The 20,389-nt window shown below is 39.3% G+C and overlaps 2 protein-coding genes across 3 annotated transcripts in view; both read right to left on the bottom strand.

Moving 5' to 3' along the window:
- The window catches only part of pdzrn3b (PDZ domain containing RING finger 3b), a 161,791-nt gene extending 144,932 nt beyond the window's left edge, over positions 1 to 16,859 (bottom strand). Inside the window, 2 exon segments of the mRNA XM_028448129.1 lie at positions 3,166 to 3,252; positions 15,982 to 16,859. Coding sequence (XP_028303930.1) covers positions 3,166 to 3,252; positions 15,982 to 16,695 — 801 coding nt within the window. The 5' untranslated portion in view covers positions 16,696 to 16,859.
- Positions 1 to 20,389, bottom strand: part of LOC114464078 (hydroperoxide isomerase ALOXE3-like) — a 1,091,527-nt gene that overhangs the window by 526,914 nt on the left and 544,224 nt on the right. The gene's annotated exons all lie outside the window — the stretch shown is intronic.

Here is a 20,389-nt window from a genome sequence, read left to right as displayed (position 1 = left end):
CTCATTTTGTATGTTCTTGGAGTCATTTGTTATATTTTGTGTTTTTGGAGAAATTTCATGTTTTTTGTGTAATATTTTGTATATTTTTCTAAAATCTGTCAGTCTTTTTTTTCTGGGTATTTTCCTGTGACTTAGTTTGTTTTCAAGTCACTGCTTTAGAGGCCATTCAAAATTAGTCAGAAGGCTGCATGTGGCCCCCAGGCCACCAGTTGTCTGGCCAAGACTAATTGAGCATTGTTGGTTGATAATTTGGTTGAGCAAGCTCTTTAATCCTTTACTTGACTTTTGACTTTCAACTAGGTTGAACTTGAGGTTTTTAACCAGCCTTTAGCCCCACAGTGAGGCCATAACCCTATAGTGTGAGCCAAGTCTGGGCTTAAAAGTAGACAAATCTACTACTTTGGCACCGTGTTTAAACTGAATGAGAGCAGCTTTTTATCCTGCTGAGCTTCACATGCCAAAAAACCTTATAAGTCACAACAGAGACGCTAAATATTCTCTTATTCGTTTATCTTTCTCGAATGTATTGCGTGATAAAATACTTTAGTCTTCAGTGCTGCTTTGCCTCAATGCCACCCATAAACTTGAAGAGCACTAGACAAACTAAGTCTGTTTAGAGACCACAAAACCTGGCAGTTGATTGCACTCCACTAGCCACACCAGCATAACAGCCACATGAAACGCACGTGTCAAAGGCCACTGGGATATTATCTTTTCCATTTCAATAAATAGCCTTTTGCACAGGCTGTTGATTTGAGACTGGCTGGGAAAAGCAAAAAAAAACTAAGTATTACTTTTGCTAAGTTTGATACATGGTGCTGTCAAGACAACAAGGCAGGCTTCAAATCTGTAAGAACGTAGACTGAGTCAGGGAAAGAACTCTTAGATTTCTTTAATCTTACCTGCTGCAAAAAAGATTTTAGAGTGAAGTTAAATGTCTTGACCGAATTCTGTGGTGCTGTGAATACACAATCCCAGTAAAATAATGACTTTTTTTTTTTTATAAAAAAAGAATGTTTTATTGAAAATTGACTTCAATGAAACAACAATACAGCCTTAACTAGAATTACAATGGCCATGTTTATATGGGAGCTTTAATTCCCCTTTAATTCAGAATGAAAGTTAAATCCTGTTTGAACTGACTTTGTAAACACTTAGGGGCAGATTCACTAAGATCTCAAAGAAAGGATGGTAAACTAGTTGCTTCCCTAAATCCTTTAGTGACACAATTTCCTCTACCTGCTGCGTGGAATTCACTAAACTGCGGCAATGATTAGTGCACGTGCAGAACTGGTGCAGACCACCCTTATTTAAATGAGCATTTTGTACGTGTTGTGTTGAACATAGAGGGTGAACATAAAGAGAAAATAAAAATGTGAAGCAGCAGAATTGGAGGTGTTAGTAGAGGATTTCATCCCGCAATGGCGAAATGTGCATTGATGTGACTGTGAGTGACGGATGGGTGCATGTGCGCTGATCTTTTTTTCATCTCCGCTGTGTTTTCTTTCCACATTTACTGCAGCGATGATCTCTGCATGTGTGTTGTACCTGCGTTTCAGTCATACTATTTTCTGGTACTAAAACTACCACCGCAAACAGTTCCAGATTCATGAATCGCATTGCTCCCCCTGCGTAAATGTATTTGTATTTCCTCCTCCCATATTTTTGCTCACCCTGGGGAGATCCGCCTCCTATGCATATTCATTAGGGGAAACGCGCTAAAAATGGATTGAGAGTGCTTTGGGAGGTGCAGCAGTGGCGCACTCCTGATTCCCTGGGTTTTGTATTCCTTATTAGCGCGTGCAGTGACGTTTGCACACGTTGTAATACCACTAAACCTTTAGTGAATCCGCCCCTTAATTCCTAATGCAAATGTAATTCTGAATTCAACTTAAATCCGAATTAGATAGCTGGTTTATTTTCATTTTAATTCTGAATTAAATATTTTCTCGATCTTGTAAACACCTAATTCCTCTTTAAGTTAATTCCGGTCGTACTGTGCATGCGCGACTTGCCGTGAAGATGCGTTGGTGACGACATAGTAGTCTACGCTGGCCGCCTCGAGCCGAGACTGTTTATTTAATAAGAGCCTTAAAAGACACGGATATAATGAAAAAAAGTGGATGGATGGAAGCATAAACATGTGGACATTCACACTGACTTATTACACACACACAGACACGGACAGGCTTCGTTGGGGTATGGAGCACTAATGACGCGTGGATCATTATAAAGTTTATTTTTCACTCACTGTCCTGTAGATGGAGGTACAGCAGCTGTTCACTGACCAAAGTATGGTCTTCTGCATCCCTTCTTTGCAACTCTATCTCCTTCTACTCCTCAGCTGACCAAAGTGAAACAGTTTGTTATTGTCGAGCTGCTGCTTAAAAACTACAATCAAAATAAAAGTTAAAACAGTTCTTTTTATGTGGTCTTCTGTTGTAGCTAAAAAGAAAAGGTTTGTTGTGTGTTTCTTTCCTTTAGACGTTAATATCACGTTCTCCCCCTGCTCAACCAGAACCTTTCCCAACCCACAGACCTAAAGCGGAATTGAATAAAGTCGTATGAATCTGTTTTCCATCTAAACCTCAATTCGGAATTACTAATTCCATGTACACGAAGCAGAACACTTAAACTCCAAATAATTTGATTCGGAATAATGAATTAACAACCATCATATAACCATGGCCAATATCTTCAACTCAGTCGTAAGTGTGGCACCAATAATAACTTCTGCCTTGAGGCAGACAAGTAGCTGTGAAAGAGGTTCCATGGGATTAGAGACCTCTTCCGCTCCTCTGTGTTTACCTCACCGCCGAAATCCCCTCAATTAAAGACAAAACAACCACGGTGTAACCCATAATCCCAGATTTAACCCTCATAAAGGCAAATGTAGTTCTTTCAATCAATACCTAATCTGCTGAACCCCAGCCGACGTTCAAACATTGTAAAAACTTAATTCTCTTGGTCCAGCTTTCCACAGACAAGCAGAGACATGCCCTACAGTCCAAGCAGTATCACTCAGTACAGAGGAGGCTTGTGGCTCTCCCACCATAAGCTATTCATTCCTCAGGTTGCCATATGGCACTTGGCTGATCTCCAGGGATAGAGGGGAAACCGTAGTAGCGAAGGTAGGGGGGCTTAAATTCTTAACTTTCAACCTACCGCAAATGGCCTTCCTCCTATGATGTTAAAACCCAGAGATCCACACTCACGAAGAAGTACAACGGTCAGGCTTTTAGTCTCCCCCTCCTACAAACAGACAGAAGAAAGAAAATGCAGACAAAGGAAAAAGCAAGAGGTTATTCTTAGCAATCCATTATCAGCTCCAGGTGACTGACAGAATGACTGAACAGTTTTTCAAGAGGGAGAGCAGAGCAGGAAAATATGTCTGATGAGACAGCCTGTCTAAGAAGAGATGGGACTTTTAAGGGTAATTTCTTGGGGTCTCAGCACCGACCTTCTAGCAAATAATATCTGGGATTTCATTCTAATCTTTTATAATATCATCTGTGCGCCTAGATTAAAATAAAACTTTTTACTAATGTCTTATTGACTTTAAATGTTAGGCTTTGACCTTTAAGTCCACACTTTTGCTCATTATGTTCTTTTATTTTACAAATTCCTTATTCATTATGTGATTCAAATTAATTAATGTCTCCTTAAACCTTATGATGGCTCGACCCATTGTTGGTTCTGAAATCAAAACGATTCCTCACAACAGAGATTCCTGCCTAACAATAGATAAATGCTATTTTAAAGCCTGCATTGGAGTAGAAACATTTTCTAGTGTGTGTGACTTCAAGCATAACCAATCTTTTTATTACAGTCATTTACAAATATTATCAGGGTTCTCACCAGCGCTGTTGAGAGTAGGGGCCCCTGACATTATAATTTTGCTCCCCTATGGAGCGATGGCACCCCCTACGCTTGGTTTTCAGCAACATAAGGGGATTTTCTGTTGTTTTTTCCTTTTTAAATCGGTACTGTTGTAATAATTGTTGCACACTTGGACACAAAAGGGACTTTCAGGCGTTCACGGGCTATTTTAACTCTCTTTTTAATCTGCATAACCGAGAAACACATACATCAGCCGCACCGTCTATTTAATACAGGCGATTGGCTCGGATGCTCCCGCCTTTCCCTGAGGACCCCTGTCACCACTTAGCTGTCCCTGATGCTGCCTGTCTGCATCCTCCGTGTAATCATCGTCCATCATAAACAGTGAGCTTCCACCGGACGTAGCGTGTAGCGACACATGAAGCTGCTCGTCATGTTTATGACTCACAACGGATCATTCTACATGCGCGCACACGGATGTGAATACCGTCTGGTTGAAACGTGTTCGGGCTAAAAGAGACATGGGCTTCATTCTGGTCCGGGCTGTGTTCTCTCGGGCCGGGTCTTCTTTTTTCAGCCCGATTAAAGGTCTACTGTGTGCATCCTATGCGCGTGTGCGTGCGCGCGTTCTTATTGTGTGTGTTCGATGTTATCGCCCGATTTTTGCAGTTTTTATGTGTATCAGCATTGGCCGATGCAGGCTGCTGCGTACGCCAATCCACATGATTTAATATTTGTTAAATGTTTTGTACTTGTTCTACAACCTGTTTTTAATATTTGTTAAATAGTTTTTACTTGTTGTCATTCTACCTCACCTTTGTTAATTTCAATAAATGTTCCTTTTTTAAAAATTGAAACTCGTACCATTTGTTATCATCATTGTGTAACTTTTATGATGTAGAACTGAGGGAGCAAAAGTAGTATCGACTCCAAATATCGGCTCAAGAAAATCGGCAGTCTATTGGTCATCGGCTAAGGCCGATGGAAAATAAATCGGTATTGGTCCTAAAAAAATCCATATTGGTCGATCCCTACTATACAGTGTCTGTGAGTGTTTATTAGTGGAAGACCTATATCAAGCATGACTAACTCTAACAACATTCATCATCACTTTAGCTTTAAAGTAAGGCTGAAACAAAGATAAAAAATAAAATAAAATAAAACCCCAACTGTAGCTTTACTTCACCAAATGTAAACATTTCCTGTGCCGGTGGCGCTCGCTCGCACGGCACGTGATTCTCCTAAGCTGTGAAAAATTCCTGGTGAGAACCCTGATTATTATTGTTTTAAATTATTATTATTAATGAGCACTCATGGACACCACAATTTCATAGCTTAGTTTGTTTACAGTTTAAGTCTCTATTCAAATGCAGTTTTTGTATGTTTGTCTACGTAATCCTAGCAAACAACCCAAAGCATGATGTGAAAAAGAGAACCTCAAAGCAGCGGCTGTCTCACAGACTGTTGTTCTTTGTAAATGAATACAGCAGCTGACCTCTTACTCAGAAGCAACATGTCATGAAAACCTCTTGGAAACTCGCAGAGTCAGCCCTTCATCCTTTTCTTTTTAAAGCTGGACTTACAGGAGAGTTATGGGGGAACATAATTTTAGCTCCCACTGCAGCATGCTACAACACAGAGCCCCTAAATATAAGGCAGATATTGCTGGCATGTACAGTGTCCTGCCTGCCATACAGGCTAAAAAGTCCATCCTGTGCGTGTCAGGCCCTGCAGGAATGTGTGTTGCTGCTCTATGTCAGGGCAGCATTAGAGCCACATGCCTTCAAATTACAGCGACTACAGCCGTTACTGTCAACAAGGAAGCAGTTGAGTGTTTCATGGAGTTCATTTTGAAAAAAAAAAAAAATAACAGATGAAGAAAGAATAGGGTGATTAAACTCACTCGAGTTAAACTCAACCTGCTGTGGGCTGTGAAGCAAATTGGACGGATTATAAAAAAAAATGTGTTTTCACATGTCATCTGCGAGAGTCATTAAGCTGAACTTAGAGTAATTAGAAACCATCCACATCTGCAAACGCTCTAGCAATGCGCTAATCCTTAAGAAATGAAGTAGTTCACCTGAGGAGGTTATGCGTTCACTTAAACATCAGGTGTACCAGGGTGATAAAAACTAAACCGTCCTTACCACTGGAATTGCAAAGAAAACATGGCGATCACGCAGAGTGTTGGGAGCTGTTTCAAGTAAACACATCTCAGAGTAAAAACAGGAAAAGAACAGAGCATTTTGTTAACGAAGGGGAAGAAATCAAACCAGCTGTAAAACTTTGACTTGGCACACTTTGCGGTGAACCTTTACCTCAGCAGCCGTCAGACTTTCCGAGCCTCTCCTCCATCAAACCACCTTCTCCTCGACTACTGCTTAACACGGTGCATCTAATTATAGTGGGGGTGGTGTGAAGCATAACAAATGTTAGCTAGCCACATAACAAATGTCAGGATGCCGCTGATTTACAAACACCTTGCATGTGATCGTGAACTCAGAGACCTTAAAACTGAAGACATTTTTATAAAAGAGCCTGTGGCAGATTCTGAACTAATGGGGCACATTAAGGCCAGCTGTGCCATGCACGGCTGACGCAAAAATGTCCTCCCCCCCAATTCCCCTAATGGCTGCACTTACTACCTTTAGCCCAAATGCACTCAGACATCGTTGTTGATGTATGACATATGAATGGATGCATATTTAAGAATCTCTATTTGTCTTGTCCAACTGCAGATAGATAGATAGATAGATAGATAGATAGATAGATAGATAGATAGATAGATAGATAGATAGATAGATAGATAGATAGATAGATAGATAGATAGATACTTTATTCATCCCCAGAAATTCAAGTGCCCAGTAGCATACAGCGAGTGCCATACAATCCACACACATCCCGATCCGATATTGATATCGAATATCGGTCCGATATCAGCCAGAAAACGGATATTGGATTTTATCGGACTGCATCTAAAATCTCCGACATATATTATATTATATTTATTCAATTGTAGAATACTGTAAATATTATGTTGAAGGTTAAAATGTATGTAACCAATTGGTTAATAATCAATGGGTCAGTTTTTCTCATACCTGCTGTTGCTGACTATTGTTCTCTGTTTGAGTGACATCACTTGATCAACTCTTTTCTAACATTCCACACTACAAAATAAGTAATAAAAGTATGTATGATTTGTGCTGATATCATACCGAATCGATAATGGTATCAGCCAACACTCAAGGCTGCAATATCGGTATTGTATCGGAAGTGAAAAAGTTGAATCGGGACATCCCAAACACACATGCTCATAACTCATTCATAAATAAATAAATAAAAGGTTAAAAAGTTACTCGTAAAAAAAAAAATGAATTAAAAAAAAAAAGCGCACATTAGCAGGACCCATTGCGTTGTCTTATAGTATAGGTGTGATTTGGTTAATGAAAGGAATCAGATGGTACCGTAAACGTACCCATTATAAGATGTCTTCATTTTTCATCTTAAAGGCATGTGTAGTAAGATTTCTCCTTTCTTGTTAATTACAATATCAAAATCTATCCACCGTAATGTTCCCGGAGTTCTTAGCAATACCCCCACAATGTCCAAGCAACGGTATGAAATGTAACTGAGCTGTAAAACATGTGATTTAAATGTTATCTCTTCATGAACTTTCTATAGAACCAGAAACACAAAGAGTAATCAAGACTTGACAACATGATAATAAGTGAACACTGATTGGCCAAACCAAACGTGTCTGAACCAAAATAACACAGATCATATCAGACAGATACTGCCTTTAAAACATGCTTGTAATCATATCCAGAGACACGAACGCTGTGATCTTTAACGACCAAAGCTCATTCTCAAAATGGAGATGATGAGCAGGATGGAAAGTGTGACAGTGCTTCCACCAGCCCTGAAGTGAACCAGAGAGACAGAACTCAGCAACTTAATGTTTGGCCTTTGTTTTATTGCTCTTCCTGGCTTACTGAAGAAGTTTAGCATTATGCTCTATTATTAGAACCTCCAGTCAGTAATTCCACAGGCTCAGGTCATCTTCAGATCCCTCCCTGGTGCTGGTTGGTTGTTGAACTGAGACATTCAATTCTTCCATTGCCTTCTGAGAGTGCCGAAGACTTGGAGACTCCAAAACAAAGGAAAGTAGGTTACTCGTCAAATTAAAAAGAATGGCTCTTGGATACATGTCATAATAAAACGATCCTTACGACACTGTGACAAAAAAAGTTACTAAAACACTATTCAGTCATTGGATTTTCTGAGATTTAGATGAATATCAGCTCTGAACCGTCATGCTGATCTCCCTAAACAATTTTATCTTCCTTTTTCCACTGGAAATCAGAGACTAGAAATATGGGACATACATATGATAGGGATGTTGGCATATACAGTCTTTTTTTTCTTCATTTTTTTCAGTAACATAGTAAAACTAACAGCAGCATGAGTTTTAAATATATTTAAGTGTGACATACAGTAAAAAAATCAGCTTCTTATCACATGGTGGGGTGGTGCTAGTGTCCCAATCTGTTAATTTACAACCCCCAATAAGCAGAAGACCCTCATTCAGCTGATACATTAAAGTTATGAAGAAGTATTTAAAACAAAAACTGGATATAGTAGCCTTGCACAACAACCCAAAAAGAGCTTTTCCCCCATAACTTAAAATCCCTGACTCCATCAGGTACAGCTTCACGAACAAAGGTAATGAGGCAGTGTGGACTGATGCTTTTTAATCAAGCGCTAAAGCCTTTGAAATGCACCGTTACTATGAAATGTAAACATCCTACATTTTTGGAGAAGCCTGGAAAGTTCTAGCAAAGAAAAAAGTGAGAAACAAATACAGCAAGCTCTATTTGTCACTGACTGGCACCAGTGAATGGGGTTTAAAAGTACTGTTACTATCAAGCCTACTACTACATAGGCTTTGAGAACAACTGGAACAGATGTGGAATGTCAAAGTCTTTGATACTTTTCCACTTTCTTGTGTTCCTTTTTCCTTGTGTAGCTTTAATTCCTCTTTAACTCAGAATTAAAGTTCACTCCGAATTAAATTTAAATCAGAATTAGGTGGCTGGTTTATTCCGAATTAGATAATTCCTTGCTTTAAATTAATACCGATCGTTCTGCGCATGCTCGGCCAGTCCCGATGACGACATAATCCAAGATAACAGCCCGGACTAGAGCTGAGACTATTTATTTAATAAGAGCCTTAGAAGACATGGATATAATGAAAAGAGTGGATGGACGGAGCTATACACATGCGGACATTCACACAGACACAGACTTATTAAACACATGGACATCGGCAAACGGAACAGGCTTCATCGGACGGGTGATACTAAAATCCGGAGACGGAGTAAATGTGTCCCTGTACTTGCACAGGCTGTAATATTACCAAGTTTATAATTGTACCTGTTGTTAGAGCTACTATCGTTACCAGGGAGCAAATATTTATTCCTGGTTACTGTTTTCCGCAGTTTTACTGGGCTTTATTTACTGGCGTTTGGTCCGCGGAGCAGAAGGAAATGGGAACTAAAGTGAAACAGTGTGTTATTGTCGAGCTGCTGCTTCAAAACTACAATAAAAATTAAAGTGAAAACACTTCTCATGTGGTCTTCTTTATTGGAGCCGACAATAAAAGGTTTGTTGTGTTTTTCTCGGTAAAAGTGAATATGTCACGTCCAATCAGAACCTTTACCAACCCCCAGACCTAAAGCGGAATTAAATAAAGCCGAATAAACCTGTTTTCCATGTGAACCTCAATTTTCCATGTAAACACAAAGCAGAACCCTTTATTTCCGAATAATTTAATTCGGAATAACTAATTCCAAATTAAAAAACATTATGTAACCGTGGCCAATGTACGCTTAGCAGCTGTTTGTCAATCTTGATCTTAGCCCTTTTATTTCCAACCACCTTTGATGGTGCGTCCCATTGGGATTTGGGAGCTTCCAGTTCATGCTGGGTACAGATGCTCCTGTACATGATCCCAGCCACTTGATTGTGCCATTCCATGTTGGCAGATTCCGCCTGTATCTGACACCCTGCTTCTATGTGCTGGAATGTCTCATAGGCCTCTTTGCACAGCCTGCACCTTGGGTCTGATCTGCTGTGGTAGCCTCTATCCTATGAGGCTCTTGTGCTCAGTGCTTGTTGTTGTGCTGCCATGATTAGTGCCTATGTGCTATCTGTTAAAACAGCCTGTGTTTGTGTGACAGAAGAGTAACAATGTTCAGCTTTGGAGCGGTTTCATTCATTTCTAACTACATTTTCAAGAAGACAAAAGGATAAAGTGAGAAAATGTGTCTTTTATTTAACAGAAAATGATTTGTGGTCAGACTTACTGCTTAACAGGCTGTGCTACATACTAAGCAACACAGTCTGAAGGTGTGGAGCCTGTACAGACTGCTGATTGTAAGCAAGTATGACACTGTGAGAAAGTTTTGTGTCCAGAGACAGAATTACCGGTAACTAAACACTGTCTAAATTCAATAACTTTGGATATATTTTAGGTAGAGTAAAAAAAAAAAAAATCAGCAATTTTCAGTAAAATCCTAGAAACGATCATTTTACACATTGATGCACCTTGCCTTTGGGCTTTACTCATTAAATGTGTGCCTTAATTCTGTTTCATTTCAGATCTCATCAATACACTGACATGATTAAAGTTTTGAAAGTTCTCGATCGATCAGTCTTGTACGGCTTTAACATTGTCTGCACTGCTTCAGTAAATTTGGAGCCAGCATTTTTTAAATTGATTACTCACATCATTGGACACTACACAGATTTATGTAAATTGTGAATGATTTGAGACAGCTTTTTGAGCATGCTGTCTGAGTGACTCATGGCATCTTTTGTTTTTGAAGTGATTCGAGTCGAGAAATAAAGACATCAGAAAAAACAAAGAACTCACTCTATGTTTATATGGTGTTCAATGTATAGCCAAAACATTGTTTTGAAGTGCAAATCTAAGTTAAATGTAAAACATTTATTTTGTCTGGACCTTCCACTATTAAGATATTCACAAGTTTTTGCAAATTTTCAATTTAAAATAAGATTCCATTGCCATCTGTCCTCATGAGGCTGCTTTTTGGCTTGGATTTATACAAAGATTTTTAACATGGCTTGAGGACCTTCTCTGGTTCCTTCTGTATTTAAATAAACTAAACTGTGGATTAATCCCAGGATTTTCTCAGATAGTTTTTACAGTTTGGTCCTACTAAGGAAGGAGATATAAAAACTGCCTGTTTCTCTGCGTTGACTCCGACAGGATCAAGTCATATGTGGAGTTCACTTGAATTACCTTCCCTGGTAGCTAGGAAGTGTCATATCAGAGCGTCTTTGGGCTGCTGGGATCCTTGTTCTGGGATAGATGGTAGAACTGGCTGGTCCAAGATTTACGGATTCAAATAAACTCTCTACGAGGCTGGATTTTAAATTAGAAGGACTGTGATGATCCAGTCCAGCAATGAAAAGACAGACAAAAAGGCCAAAAGATATTACATGATTACCTTCCTACGCCAGTAGCTCCAATTTTCCCTGATTGCGGAAACAACAGAATACACGTTCTGAAACTGCAAAAGCAATCTGACCTAGGGCTGTGCAATTGATCGAAATTCGATTACTATTTTGAATCATTACACCCAACGATTACAAAAATAACATAATCGAGAAAAAACTATTATTGAAAAAAAAAATATTAATAATATAAATATATATTTTCTACATGTGTTTTATTCGCTAAATAAAACGAACGTCCATGATTTCAAAGAATAAAGCTTGGCACAAATCAGAAAAAAATTATTATTAATACTAATGTTGAGTTGTGCACAAGCATGGAAGTTCCTCCGTCCCTCTCAAAGCTAAAGCTAGCCTAGCCTGCAGGCTAACACGAGGCAGATTGTATGTTAATTTTCTATTTGAAGTTATTGGCACATGGCACGTTAAAGCCAATGTTTTGAGTGTAAAATATGCCAATAAAATATATTTCCTAATGTCCGGTTTCGGAACTGTTACGAAGATGTTTGCATTTCGATTCTTTTTTACGATTCATAAATGCCCGCACTAGTTTGTTTCCGCGGCTTGCTCTGTTTGTTTACGCAGGGTTTGTATAAGGTGCGTTCCGAATGCGACTGCAGTGTGTGTGTGTGTGTGTGTGTGTGTGGAAGGAGCGTAAAGGAGATAGGAACTAATAACCGGTAAAAAGCCCAGTAAAACTCCAGAAAACAAACACCAGGAATAAATAGTTGCTCCCTGGTGAAGATAGTAGCTCTAACAACAGGTAAAATGATTAACTTGGTGATATTACGGCATGTACATATGCGGGGACGCATTTACTCCGCCTCCAGGTCCTAGTGCCAGCCGTCCGGTGAAGCCTGTTCCATTTACCGCGTTTACCGAGATCAGTGTGTATTTAATAAGTCCGTGTTCGTCCGTGTGAAAGTCTACATGTTTATGCTTCCGTCCATCCACTCTTCTCATTATATTCATGTATTTTCAGGCTCTTATTAAATAGTCTAGGCTGGAGTCAGCCATCTTCGATTGTCGTCACCAGCGCGTCATCGCCAACTGGTTTGTAGTGTTATTTCAGTTTCAGTTTCAGTTTTACAGTTACAGTTGGGGACCTTTGTAATTGAATACCCTAGTTACAGTACAACAACCAAATTAAACTGTATCAACTAAGTGAACTGTGTAAAGGCTTTTTCAAATGAAAAAATATTCTCCTGTGAAATCTGACCTGTTGACCTGCACAACTCAAAGAAACGGAACTGAGAATCGTTTAGGACAGGAATCGAAATTCAGAATCGGAATCAGAATCGTTAAAATCTAAACGATGCCAAACCCTATTTAATAGCCAGTGAAGTCATCTAAATAGGGAAAGACGATGATATGGAGATGAAACAAAAAAGTGTAAAGTGACGCAGAAAAGTATAAACCTGAAATCGAAATAAGAGAAGTTTTGAAACTGAAATTTGGAGCCCCGACCCTGGAATATAGCTTTGCTGAGACAGTAAAAATGTATGTATTCTAGGGATTGTGTTGGCAATATTCTTTCTTTAGGTTGTAAAAAAAAGTGTTTTACTGTATGTCTATCAATGTAGTTTGAATATGAAGAAATAAGTTGCCAGAGAGAAGAGAGAAAAAAGGAATCCTAATGCAAAATGACTCAACAAATATCTGATTTAAATAATAGTTTACCCTGATCCGTTTTCCTTCAACCAGTTGTATTCCTCTAACCACAGCAGGGCAGTGATCGCTGACTAATCTACTTCACTAGATTTATGAACTTCTCCATCCTTTATGATGTTGACTACTGCCTATTAAGTTCTTAAATATGAACCATAAAACCTCCCTTCCACCAGGGGGTTCCTGGGCCCTTCCCTACAATGGAGGCCTTGTGTTTTGCCCATTAAGTTACAAAGTCAGCGCACTGTTAACTGGAGGCCAAGCAGAAACTCATATATATGACCATAAGTGCCATTATTTTCCTTCTTAATTTTTCCAGGCTCATCCACATTGGTGCCAAGAACTATTACTTCAGCTCTGTCTCTAATTTTATGAGGGGTGGGGGGGTGACACTACAGCTCAGTCTGAGTCCACCCGAGCTCGGGTATTTGAGAAGCTTGTGTGTGGTTCTCATTGAGTTTGTGTTTTTTTGTCCCCCTGGCAAAACATATTTTCACCCCTATCCTCTTGTTATGAGTACAGTAGTGTGTATATTGATAGGGATCAGGGGTGGACTGGGACCAAAATTCAGCCCTGGCATTTTCTGTCCTGACCAGCCACTACATTATCAGCGGACACCATGTAGAAGCTGTTATTAAGTCCATGCTCAACATGTGGCTCTTTGTGTCTTCATTTTGTTATTATTCCCCCAGAAAACCTTAAGAGGAAACTTTAACCCCTTTTTACCTTTTTTCTTTTGGCCATTTTGCAACTTTCTTTGTCCCATTTTTGCCCCTTTGCAAACCTTTTTTCAGACTTAAGCGACCGTTTGCCTATAAACATCCTTTTATATAATTTTTGCCCTTTCTATAATTGTTTTGGCCACTTTTCTTCCTAAAAAGCTACCTTTTGCACAATAAATACCACTTGTTTCCTTTTTTCCTTCCACGTTTGCCCTTTTATAATTATTTTTTGCCACATTTTGCCTATTTAAGCTATCCTTTGCCATTACATACCACCAAGTTCCTCTTTATTTGCCCATTTTTTGGCCATTCTTGACTGCTTTTGGCCCATTATAGTCACTTTTCAACATGTTTTTTTGCCACTTTTGGACCATTTTTGGCCACCTGTTAACATGTCTGCCTTCACTCGCTCGTCAAAAAAAACAAAAGCGCACCAGACTGGCCCACTTTGGGTCGACGGCCCACCGGGACGATGCCCGGTATGCCAGATGGCCAGTCTACTCCTGATAGGCAAACATGGAAACATATGTTGATCAATTTCAAAAACGAAGACGCAATTTCGAAGAAAATTGTCAAAATATGTACACATACACGTTAACTGTCATCAATAAAACGTACAAAAATAAAATAAAAAATAATTAGGGATGTATAAAATGTGAAGCTAGAAATGTTAAATAGCCAAAACCTCAGGAACCTGTGATTCCATATCAAACACACACACAAGACAAAAGATTAAGAACCACTATAAGGGATCTTTGAGAGCAGGGTTTGCTATTCGTTATTAATGTTTTAATGACAAATTTTTCCAGTTTAGAGTTTATGATGAAGCCCTAGTGTGAAACTTTTGCTCTAATTTAACCACTAACATCCTAATCAGGGTGAACTGAACACCGCCTGTGTCAGGCTTGATAGGGAAAGATGGATGGACTTATTTTTTTTTTCTTAAAGTGCCTGAAAGAAGAATGCTGTAAGGGGTTATTTAAGTGGAAGCTGGCTTTTGTTGTGTACAGAACTGCAGTAAATATTTGGCCCTCCCCCAGTTGACGGCCAGCTGGAGGCACAGCTGACGTCCATGTCTCACAGCCCAGAAACTTAGTTCAAGAGAAGCTCGTCTTTGGAGAATCCCAGAAGGAATTGTTCAGAGGCTTGTGTTTAGCTTTTATTTATAATGAATGTAAAAAAAAAAAAAACTGAAAGGAAGCTACTTAAACAACATGAAAGCCAATAAAAGTGACTGACTTGGTCCAAGAATGCAAACAAACACCCTATGGAAGTGAGTTTACAGCCTATAAAGCAGCGCTGAAACTTGAAGTTCCTTAAAACAGGGGTTCTCAATCTTGAGGTGGGGTCGCGAGACACTGGGAGTGGGTCGCCAGATGCCTTCAAGAAACTAAGAATATTTTTTAGCCCATTTTTGCTTATTTTTACCCTTTTTCTGCAATTACACCAAACTTGCCATATTTTAACCTATTTTCATCACTTTTTCTTGACATATTTTTGTTCCATTTAATTTTTTTTTGCTAAAAATACTCCAATTTCTGCCACTTCATCACATTTCAATGCCTTTTCTGCACATATAAACCCTTTCCACCACTTTTCCCACCTAGTGTCGCGTATGTTGACCCATTATTGTCACTTTAACCTGTTTTCACCATATTTCATGCTTATTTTGGCCAATTTAACCACATTCACAATTTGTCATGCCTACTATTTGCTAGTTTAAACGAATTGTTCCAAAAGTGACACTTTGAATCCTTTTTACCACTTTTTCTGTCCATTTTTGGCCACTCTAATTTGTGCAAAAGGGAAAACTTTCTGTCAGAACGCTTGGAAATTATCATTTTTTTTTACTTGCAATGATCCAAGTGTACGGATCTCTTTTTCACACAAATATACTTTAAGCTCTGGCAACTTGGCAGATTATTTACTTTTAACCCATTTTATTTCTGATTAAAACAAGGATTTAAATCTTTAAGACAACCACATACTAGGGCCCAACTAGTACTGAACTTCCTGGGTAACAGTGGATTCCCCTTATAGATGGCCCTGTCTCTACATGACTGTTCTTCAGTGTTCATGTCTGTGTTCAACCACCTTCAGGTACAGTGGGGGTCCCTGGAACCTTTATTTTGGGAGATCTTTTTGGGCTGAGAAGGTTGAGAACCACTGCCTTAAAGGAAGTTTGATCTGAAAGTGAGACTTGAGGTCGTACCTTGCAGGAGAAAACCACGGTCTTGGTGAGGGAATCGATCCTCTCACTGTACTCGGTGAATTTCTTCTGGTACTTGAGCGCAGTCATCTGCAGCTCTCCGTGCACGGCGGTGAGCTGGGCCAGCAGAGCCTTCTCCCTCTGGTTGGCTTTGATGGTTTGCTTCTTGAACTCTCGGTCCAGGAGGATCATCTTGCAGTGCAGAGCGCTGTTTAGATCCTTCAGAGCCCGGACGCAGCAGTGGCTCTTTAACTCCTGCTCCCGGTGGGTGAGCATCAGCCCGCAGCTGTCCGCGCACACCCCGGCCGCCCGGTGCTCGCACGTCTCCCGCATGTGCGCGTCCACGTCCCGCAGGTTGAGCACCTGGTCGCATCCTTTATTCCTGCACTTGGCCGGGGAGAAGTCGCACATCTCGGTGTGCTGAGGCAGATGCTGCAGCTTCACCACGGCATCGCAGCCCCTGGCGTGGTGGTCACATTTAATGTCCAGCTTCAGGATCAGGTTCTTCAGAGGCAGGACGTGGTTCAGCTCCTTGGTGGAGATCCGCTGACATTGGACGGGGCAGCTGCTCTGCTGGAGGACCCAGGGCAACACGCAGCCCGAGCAGAAGACGTGTCCGCACGGAGTGGTGAGCGGCTCCTCCAGGACTTTATTACACAAGTTGCATTTAAAATCCGGGTCCACGGTCCCCTTGAAGCGGTCCAGCTCGAATCCCATGGCTTTCGGAAGATCCCGAACTTGTGTGGACTCAGGACTCCCCACCCCCGCAGGTCTGAGTCGGCTCCGTGGGGCGTTTTCAGCTGGTCATTGGTGGAGCTCACAGACGGACTACAGACGGACTACAGACGCTCCGAGCTGTCTGAGCTGGGACTTTGGTGCGTTCAAGGCCGCCCCGGAAACTTAAAGTTTAAAAACTTTCTAACTTGTTCAAACAAGTTGGTTTTTCACGTTAAACAACGGAAACATACTTTTTTCAGGTCACGAAACAAAATGAAAACACATTTTCTGAAAAATATATCTTTCTATAAAGTAATAACAACCAGGGCACACTTTTAAAAACTCAAACAAACTACACAAGAATTAAGTATTTTATACGGAAAAGGATTAGGGCTGTGGTTGTAGATCTGTGTCTTTATAATAATAATAATAATAATAATAATAATAATAAAAACTTTAATTAAAAGAAAAATCACTTCAATAAAAAAAACAAAACCTTTTCAATCAAAGAAAAAAAAAAGGTTCAAATGCAATTATTTGGGTCTAAAATATTTTTGCATTACAACACTTTTTTTGATTGAAAATATTTGTTTTTGATTGAAGTAAACTTTTTTTATTTAAAAGGTTTTTTTGATTAAATAATAAAGACACAAATCTACCTCCATATAGGGACACTACTTTAAAAAAGAAAAAAAAAAAATATATATATATATATATATATATATATATATATATAAATAACAGAGCTACTACAAAAAACAGCCAGTTCAATCTTTTTTTCTTTTTTTTTTTTTTGTCTTGATTTTTTATATATATAATATATATTTGGTCTTAACTTTTTTTTCCCAGTGGCCCTAATCCTCTTCCGTTACTTTACATAAGTTAATTGATTGTAGATTGATAACAGATAATGTATGTTTTAATGATCTGAAGACAATGATAATTCAAACATTCAACGCTTCTTGTGCGTTCAACAACAGAAGGCCACATTCCCAACTGGCTGTGAAGGCACCATTCCAATGGCGAGAAAGTGAGAACGAATTATCTACCGTAAATATTCTAATAAGGAAGCACGAAGCAATTTCCCCCGACAAAATAACGTAGACATTGTGTATATTTTTATGTAGTAATCATAATTCTAATTAATTGTAACGTTGTATTTATTGTTTTTTAAAGGTATACACCTTATCCCTGCGGTATTGATTAATATGGACACTATTTTCAAAGTCAGGGGTACTTGTACCCTTAGAGGTACAGCAGCACAGTGCAATGGGTATTTGGAAACATTTATCAATCAATCAATTAAAACCTATTTACTTTTTAGTCTATTTCTTGGACAAATTTACCACTAACTAACAGTACTATTGCTAAAAAAAATAAAATAAAAAATACTGTCTTTTTTGTAATTTATTGAAACATGATTAAGTAATGCTGTATAGGCCATTTATTCACATTTCTGACATTATGGGACCAAAATTAGTTATCTATAGTTGACAAAGAAGACAGTATTTACTCATTCACTGTTCCAAGTGACAGCAGGGATGGTATAGTAGGAGATCAATAATGTCAGGTAAGTTACTTTAAATATATTTCCATTGGTTCTTAGTTGTTTTTTTCTGTATGTTGATTTTATATTCTAACTAAAATTTATGCCATCATGTTATAATAGGTTGCCCTGTGATGGACTGGCGCCCTGTCCAGGGTGTATCCCCACCCAGCGCCCTATGAGAGCCGGAGATTGGCACCGGCAGACCCCCGTGACCCTGATAAAAACGGGAATAAGCGGGTATGAAGACAGACGGATGTTATAATAGGTTCAAAGTGATCTGCTCATTATAACTGTATATCCTAGGCAAGAGCTCTGTTTGTGAAGTGGGAGTTGATGTGCGTGTGTGGGAGTACTTGACTGTACAACAATAAAGAAAGGTAAATGTTATTAGACTATACAAAGATTATTTCTATTTTCATATGTGTCACTAACATAGGAATTTATCATAAACTGGAAAAATGAGAAACATATGGAAACTTATCAACACATACAAGGGTTTTCTCCATGTATTGTGTGTAAATGAGTCAAAAGCACGTGCGTGAAAGTACATATTGAAAGAAAAATTACTTTGGTAGAATTAAAGTAAAATTTTAGGAAATGACTACAGTGTAAGCCCTAAAGTAGCTGGTGTTTTGTGTACTGATCTATGAAATTCTATCAGATACAAAGGTAGACGTACGGCAAAAGTCATGTTCAAGACATTTTTAAAAATTTGTTTTGTGCCTATCTGCATCTACTGTATCTATTTGTAGCCTCTAGTGACTTAATGAATCTTCAAATGTCTTAATTAGAAAATCAAAAAAACATTGTAAACTTGGGCCCAAAGGTGGTTCCTGATAGTTTTATTAACATTTATGGTATTAACTACAGCACCATAGCTTGAGCTTGAGATAATTACATCAAAAATAACATACAATATAAAAGCACTAACTTCATTTTACACTTATCACTCTTTAAACAGTAATTCAAGTTTCAACAAACAAGCTGAACATGTTTTGAGACGAAACAAAACTTTTTTTTAGTTAAACTTTTGTTTGAGTTTTAAAGCGAAGGTTTCATTTGAACCTAAATAAGAAACATTACAAGTGTTGGAATGCTGTATAAAGGTTGACTCTAAAGGTCCTATATCATGCTATATTAAGACCTTCCAAAATCAACTACAGCCACATCCACATTCACTTTCAACACGGAAATTGAGACGCACGGTTTATCGGAGCGCCTCCTCTCCCCGTGTGAGTGCCTCCCATTTCATGACGTAGCCCTAGAGCCCCGGCAGCATGGGCAACAGGCACGCCCACCAAACTTTGTATACAGTTCTAGAGATGGAGGAGCGTTCTGTGGAGCCTTACGTTTTTGACCCAGAGTCCGATATCGAATGTATTTCATATATAAAGACAAAGAAGTGAGTATCCCTAACATTTCGCGAGAGGGTTATTTTACTTACGGTTGTGGTTTCTCCATCAGTGAGTTTTATTGTGGAAATCGCTCGAGTTTGAAGACTTAATTTACTGGACAATCCACCTCGGAACTGGCCAAGGTTCACCAAGCAGTCTTCTGTAAAGTGACAATCACAGACTAACGGATGCTGGATGGTGTGTCGCGTGTTCCCAGAGATACATTCCAACCACTTCTGGCAAGTAGACTCTTTAGGAAGTTTGAACAAATTCCAAGGACTTTCGCAGTCGAACACGCATTTTCGGTTACCAGACATTATCGTTTGGTACAAAAACAAAATCTGTTTATTGTCTCTGTGTAGACTGGATAAGAAAGGACAATGACCATCCAAACAGATGTTCTTGCCTCGAGCACCAGAGAGAATGAGCGTGTATGTTCACTATGGAGGGGCGGTACCAGCAGTAAGCACTTCCTGGAGGGGACGGTTCAGAATACTAGTGACATCACTAGGATTTGAACCGCTCGTTTTTCAGAAGAGGGCAGAGAAGCAGCTCAGAGAGCAGGATTATTGAGGATTTCTCAGAGATGCGGGAAGGAATCCCAATAATACTTTGGGGGTGTTTTTGTTCAGGAATTAACATTGTAACAAGGTTAAAAGCTTTAAAAAGTTGATTGGCATGATAAAGAAAAACTGGTCCTGTACTGGGCTGCTCTGGTTTTTAATGGACCTGCTTCCCTGATGATGCCATT

The sequence above is a fragment of the Gouania willdenowi genome, chromosome 5 (assembly GCF_900634775.1).
Source record: "Gouania willdenowi chromosome 5, fGouWil2.1, whole genome shotgun sequence".
NCBI classification, from domain to species: Eukaryota; Metazoa; Chordata; class Actinopteri; order Blenniiformes; family Gobiesocidae; genus Gouania; species Gouania willdenowi.
Note: the sequence above shows the minus strand (reverse complement) of the source record. Positions and strands in the feature narration are given on the sequence as shown.